This window comes from Acyrthosiphon pisum, chromosome A3 (assembly GCF_005508785.2).
Source record: "Acyrthosiphon pisum isolate AL4f chromosome A3, pea_aphid_22Mar2018_4r6ur, whole genome shotgun sequence".
Lineage (NCBI taxonomy): Eukaryota > Metazoa > Arthropoda > Insecta > Hemiptera > Aphididae > Acyrthosiphon > Acyrthosiphon pisum.
The window spans coordinates 34,892,579-34,899,818 of NC_042496.1; the positions used below are offsets into that span (position 1 = coordinate 34,892,579).

Consider the following 7,240-nt stretch of genomic DNA (forward strand, 5'->3'; position numbering starts at 1 on the left):
TTCCGGCGTTTTTTTTTTAAATGTATAAATATTATCGAAAAAGGTCACACTGATTTCTTAATATAATTTATCATCTATTTCGTGATTGCACTGTATAATTTTATTTTATCTATTATGGTGCATACACATATAATTCACCCGTTCACCGTGATAAAGCAAATTTTCTTGTTTCTTATTACTTACGACTGGCGTAAGTTACGATTAGGTAATTATACTGTTTACTGCATTTGCTGACCTGCGACGGATTGGTTCTTTTATATTCTAATATTTTAAATACGATTTAAATTTCTGTAATTTTTAGTTTAAATATTTTCAATATTACTAAAACAATGTCGGGAGCAACTGCATTGTTTGGAAATACGGCTGGTAGAAATCAGTCGAAAAATCTTGTAGAGTTTAAAGCTGGGAAAATGAACATGAGAGGTAAAATGGTATACCCTGACAAAAGAAAGGGATTATTATACATTCATCAATCAGATGACTCTTTGATTCATTTCTGCTGGAAAGATCGTTCATCGGGTGTTGTTGAAGATGTAAGTTATTACTTTTTACTCCTAAATTATCAAATTTCTTGTTTTTTATTTAAAATACAGCCTATCTATGTATATATTGTATAGAAATACACTTATTTCTTGGTATAATATACTTTACAATTTTAGTAGTATTAATTATGAGTAGTATTCATTGTCAATTGTCATTCCTAAAAATTTATTTTAGGTTATGTTTAAATATCTTCATCTATTTTTCCCTAATCATCTTAAAATAAATTAAAATTATTGAATACAATTGTAAACTAACTTACCTATATAGTTCTGCTGAGTAAGATATTTGTTTTGTTAAGACAAGTACCTTTGGCCCCACCCTTTTCATATTTAGATACTGCATAATATTGTCTATTCATTATTAAAATTATTCTTTCTTGTTTATATTAGCCAATTTATTATGAAATGCAATACTTTAGTTAGTAGGTATAACAATAAAGCCTCATTCACATGGCAACAGTTGCATGACACCAGTGTCGTGATATTCAACGAATTAAATATACCTTACTAGGTGTCACGACAAATAATATCATTAAAGTTTAAAGCCTCATTCACACGGTGACACTAATAAGTATGACACTAATGATATTGTGTGTCGTGACATCTAGTGTAGTATATCTAAATCGTTGAATACGCGACACTGGTGTCATGCAACTGTCGCCGTGTGAACAAGACTTAACAATACCTAATTTATTTTGTATGTTTTTGGTTAATCACTTTTTATATTATAATTTAATGTAACTTGAAAATATACTAATGTTGAAACCCCCCCGGTTATTATTATTAATACCATTACAAAAAAAAATATCACCTAAAATTTAATTTTCCAATAAATATGTATGATTTTTTTTTTGTAATGTTATTACAAATAGTTACTTTTGTGGAAAAAGACCTATGTCAATTATATCTTGATATATTTTAAATATTCAATGATATTTATTTTATTCCAACATGCTTCTTACGATTAAGTAAAAATGATTTCCATTACCTAAATAATAAAAATTATTCAACTTAAATTATATTATAGGATTTAATAATTTTCCCTGATGACTGTGAGTTTAAATTTGTACCACAATGTACTACTGGAAGAGTTTATGTGCTGAAATTCAAGTCATCAAACAAAAAATCATTTTTTTGGCTACAGGTTATATATTTTTAATATTATCAATAATAATTGTTTATATTTTATTTATCATTTAAAGTATGTTTATATGTTTAAAGGAAGCAAAAACTGACAAAGACGATGAAAACTGTCGCCGTATCAATGATGTCATGAACAACCCTCCAGCACCTGGTTCAAATCGTAGTGGTGGCACTACCCCTGGTTTGTTTACCAGTCTTAATTAATATATCTCATTTTTATTCATATGAAAATTTAATAATTAACTTTTATTTTGTTGTATCTTTTTATTCTTAATAAATAATAAAAATTTAATTACCTATGTAAAAATAGAAAATTATGCCCTTTAAATAATGATAAAACGTTTACTAATTCTATATATATCTAAAAATGAAAGCCCAATCTGTATATAAGAGGAATAGAAAGCCATAGTTTTATATCATATAAATGTATATAACAAAAACAATTATCCAGAATGTCTCACTGTGTTTCTCCTCGTTCATACCCGCCATTCTGACTTTGTATATTATTCTCTTCTGCCTTTTCTCCTGCCTATCTATTTGAGCACCTAATTTAAACTAGTATTTTAACTTTCAAAATATTTACATAAATTGGATATCTCGTATTATTAAGAAATATACAAAAATAGTTATTTTTGTTTTGATCTAAGTTACACCAAAAATACTTAATGTGGTCTTCAATATCATATTTCTAAATTATTACTCAGAAATGAAGTTATTAACGATGACAGATATGGTGAGACACTGTATACAAACTTAAATGTATATTATAATGTAATCTATTTATACAGATGGTGATTTGCAAAATTTATTAAGCAATATGTCTCAACAACAATTAATGCAGTTGTTTGGGGGAGTTGGTCAAATTGGAGGCTTATCATCTTTGCTGGGTACAATGAGGTAAATATTAAATAAAAGTATGTGAACATAATATTTGAAGAGTAATATTTTACTTAGATCTAGTCAAACAGGGCGCTCATCATCATCAACTCATTCATCTAGTGCTCAACCTGCAAATACCAGCACCACTACAAATACAAGCAGTGGAAGTAATCGAACAACTACCACTAGTAGTTCTCCTCCTCCTACAAATAGTGTTACCACAGGACCTACAGGTAATAAAAGTAAAATAATTTTATGTATTTTATATTATAATTATCAAGCTAAATTAATAATTTTTAGAAAGTCAAGAACAAAGAGCTACTGGCATACAACTGAGAGACCTTCAATCTATGTTATCTGGATTGACTGGTGGTCAAGGAACAACTGAAAAACCACCAGGTCACAAAACAAATTTCCTTTATTTAATAATCAGTTTTATACTTTGTAATCAATATTAATTTTCTTAATTTTAAAATACAGTGGATCTGTCAGCTGCTATGGATATGGAAAATTTACAAAGTGTTATCGAAAATACAAGTGCATTGAGTCAGTTAGCACAACATTTACCAACATCAGAAAGTGCTTCAGATTCAACACCAACAAGTCAAACAACACCTGATAATTTGAAAGACACAATTACTTCCCCACAGTTTAGACAAGTAAGTTCTTAAAATACAATTTAATACTAAATGTGGTCATGGGCGAAGCTATCAGGGGCGTAGCGTGCATGTAAGCACTGTAAGCACTGCTTACACTTGAAAAAAGGAAAAAATAAGTTAATATTAATGTTATTATAATAACTAAATACAATTCAAATTAAATCTTTGACTATTTTCTTTATTAAGTTTCTATAATAATAAAAATAATAAACAATAATATGTTTAGAATATAGGATAACAATTTTAACAAACACGGCCATATTTTGGTCATTGTCGTCGGCCGTTGCGTATTATGGTGGAAAAACTGGAAAATCTATTTTTATTTTATTAACAGTTGGTATTGACGCGCTGTGCCGTCGTGTAACATGTTCTGAAACTGCTTACGTGCGCTAATAGATACGGCTTACGTACAATGTCGTAGAGGGGGGCTCCTATTTATATACAATTTGTAAGCAGTAAGCACTTATGATTTTGCATACACCACAGTACCAACTGGTTTATTATTATTTGTATTGCTGATAAGGCGATAATCGGCAGCTGTGTACATTTGTGCGATCGCAGTGTTTGAATTTATACGAGTAGATTTATACAATGTCTATATATCTAAATGTTAGATGCACCATGTACAAAGATGTTAAGCTTTAGCTGTAGTGTTGTACACTATTATAAGTTATAACAACAAAACCTTTTATTATATAATAGTTAATAATAACAAAACAGATCCTAAATTATTTTATATTTCGATGAATGTATTGATTTTACAAGGATGTGTGTTTTTTTTTATTTTAGTGTCTTACCATTACCTTTTGGAACAGTAAAAGTACTTCGATTTTAATTTTGAGAGTTAATAGAATCTATTTATTTTAGGGGGAGTTCTGAGGAAATGGGTACACTACTGTTTTGCAGTATATTTTATGATATTTTTGCTAATAAAGTAATTTATTTTACTATTTAACATAAGTGATATAGTAGGTTGAATTAATTTTGGTAAAAAAATTGCATATGAAAATATTGTGTGTGTAAAATATATTATAATATATTTGTTTCAAATTTTTAATCTATAAATAGCAAATATAAGTTGAATATGTTATACATTTTTGATCTGCAAAATAATTTGAACATTTTCGTGGTTTTGATGAATTTTGTTAACATTTTAACCTAAAATGATAATAAAAAAAGTTCTGGCTATGTATAATATATTTTTGAATTGCAATTGTAACAACTTATGAGGAATTTTGTATTACATTCTTAAGCTTTTTAACCCAGCGAAATTTTATTTGTCTATGTTTATAGAAAATTAATATTTTATGAAATTTTTATCTATGTGTAGAGAATGACCAAATAAACATAAGTTTTTTGACTGAGCTAAAAATTATTTATCGACAATAATTTAAAAACAATTTGAAAACTTCTCATACCTTTAAATAGCTCAAAAAGAGTCAAAATATTTTGAAAATGTTATCATGTATGGTATCATAACTGGTCTTATAAACATTTATTAAAAATGGATAGTATATAGTGTATACTGTTATTGTTTAAAAATTATATAAATAAACAATGGCGCAAATATGGGGGGGGGGGGTACTTGGGTAGGCCTATTTTTTACACTGCATATTTTAAGTCCATAAAATGTTTTGTTTTTTTAGTTTTTAAAAATATTTTCTTTTTATAAATATATTATTATAAATATTTCATTTTTAGGCTGTAAGTATGTTTAGCAATGCTTTACAAACTGGGCAACTAGGATCTGTGGTTCAACAGTTTGATTTAGGAGAAGGAGCAGTAAGTGCAGCTAATCAAGGAAACATGGAAGAATTTGTACGAGCTCTTCAACAAGCAAATATTAGTGCTGAAGAGTCAGATGATACTTGTCCAATAAACCCAGAAAAACGCAAAAAACCAGATAATGATGATATTGGGTCAAAGTAATACTAATACTAATATTTTATGATTTATTTTGAATGAAGATGGATTTAGGCATTTATAACAGTTTTCTTATTCAATTAAATTTATAATATACTTATAATAAATAAACAATAAAATTTAATCCAGATAATTTATTGTTATCATAATTTTCAATCATTAAAATAATGTTTCAAATCCTCAGATAAAAACTTGTCATTTTATTCTCCAGTCATCATTTCCATAAACTCTGAAAATTAAAAGTGATTTCAAGGTAAGTATTAATCAGTACTTTATATCTTATAGTATTTATATTTACCATCAAAGTCAACTGTGCCTGATCCATCTGTATCAATCTCAGCAATGATGCCATCTAAGTCTTCTGGACCTAATTTGTCATCTAATGCTGCTAATATTTCTCTTAGTGTAGCAGTAGTAATGTATCCATTACCTTCACGGTCATAAAGTCGGAAAGCTTCTTTTAGTTCTTCTTGCATAGCTTCAGCATCATCTTCTTCAAGAAAATGTGCAGCGATTTCACAAAACCCATCAAAGTTAACTTTTCCTGTTGCTATAATAAAATATAATGGGTATTATATATAAATTCTTATTATTACAGTTGTAAATAATAGTTTACCATCTGGATCAACTTCTTCTATAAGTTCGTTTAATTCTGAATCATCGAATAATTGACCCATAGTATTCAATATGGTACTAATTTTTAATGTGTCAATAAAACCAGATTTAGAAGTGTCGAACATTTGAAACGCCTTTCGCATGACTTTAAAACAAATAAGATTATTGACTTTTAAAGTAGTTATTATTTTATAGCCAAAACATTAATCGATACAAATAAGTCAAGAATGATGTTTTATAATGTCTTATTATTTATGACTTAATTTAATAAAATAATTTAATATGTGACACCTAAAGAATACATCATTGTAAATAAAGTAAGTATATGATTTGTCTACACAGAAGTCTGTTTATGACATGATCTGCAAAAGTTTTTAATTTGTATGAAAATAGCCTGCTTAGGCAGAGCTATTAACTTAAACAGCATTTTTGATCAAGTTTCATCTGTGAAATATTGGGCATTTTAAGCTATAGAATAGATGATATAGGTAATTTGAGGGTTAACTTCCAAACTTTAAATTATTTGTAAAAATCAATAATTAATAGGTATATATTAAATGTATTCAAATTGTACGTGACTAGTATTTGTCATGGGAGCAGTAACTCGGAAGAAGAAAACAATAATAACAAATTCTAAATTAATTTAATCTAAAAGTATTTAATTTAAATTTCTTATGCATAATTATTTTTAAATTTGTTGCCTTGATATAGGTAATTGATATATTTTATAAAATTATTAATTTTTACAATACAATAAAAAATTTGTTTTTCTCCTGCGCGGAAAAAACATAGAAAACATTTTCAAACATAGGCGTAATTTAAATCCTTTTTGCAGTAAAAAACATCATATTTTCATGAGTCATGTTTAAAAAAATATTTGTTACCTTTACCGTTGAACGGTTCAACACTACACTGTATAAGACTATCCGCCGTATGCACAGTCATTTAAGTGTCACCTAAACACAGTCCCTTAAAATTGCGTTGCACAGTCATACTTATGGGATAGTTGTCACTAAAGGACTCCCTTAAATTTAAGTGCTGGATTAACCGCCCATAGTGGACCCGTAACATTTGATATCAGTCATTCTGATAGAAAGACATTTTTATTTGTTCTGCTGCGTCATCGTTTTAAAAATTGTTTTCTTTCATTAAACTTTCATTAATCGTTTTAATTACAAACAAGTAAATATGTAAACAACGATGATATATTTGAGCTAATTGACTTCATACACTTTGCTGCCGATGAACAAGAAGTGCCAATAAGAAAATAGGTACATGAGAGACAATGCAAATCCTATGGAAGTGTATACGCCACTGGAGTTTTATAAAAGATATCGGTAGGTTTTTATTGTTGCCTATAAATAATTTTAGGCTTAAGTATATTTTAATGTAGATTGTAAAGGTGTATTTAGGATGGGGGAGAAATTTGTATAAAATATAAAATATACTGCAGCAGGTCGCAAGAAAACATGACAAATG

General features: G+C 27.9%; 2 protein-coding genes across 3 annotated transcripts in view; one reads left to right on the top strand and one right to left on the bottom strand.

Moving 5' to 3' along the window:
- Positions 1-112: 112 nt before the first annotated feature.
- Positions 113-5,326, top strand: LOC100161364 (proteasomal ubiquitin receptor ADRM1 homolog). 2 transcript variants are annotated; one of them, XM_008188424.3, is made up of 9 exons: positions 113-205; positions 302-533; positions 1,570-1,686; positions 1,764-1,866; positions 2,474-2,582; positions 2,640-2,797; positions 2,865-2,963; positions 3,045-3,223; positions 4,925-5,326. In XM_008188424.3, exons 2-9 carry the CDS (start codon positions 330-332, stop codon positions 5,150-5,152), a joined length of 1,197 nt encoding a protein of 398 aa, XP_008186646.1. In that variant the 5' UTR covers positions 113-205; positions 302-329; the 3' UTR covers positions 5,153-5,326. The 2 variants fall into 2 exon arrangements, with proteins under 2 accessions (XP_008186646.1, XP_001949000.1); XM_001948965.5 differs by having other exon boundaries at positions 170-533.
- Positions 5,265-7,240, bottom strand: part of LOC100159315 (troponin C) — a 6,353-nt gene continuing 4,377 nt past the window's right edge. The window contains exons 4-6 of the mRNA XM_001949126.5: positions 5,763-5,906; positions 5,445-5,696; positions 5,265-5,375 (exon numbers count right to left, since the gene is read on the bottom strand). Of these exons, the coding sequence (XP_001949161.2) occupies positions 5,347-5,375; positions 5,445-5,696; positions 5,763-5,906 (425 nt within the window). The 3' untranslated portion in view covers positions 5,265-5,346. The remainder of the gene's footprint in view (positions 5,376-5,444; positions 5,697-5,762; positions 5,907-7,240) is intronic.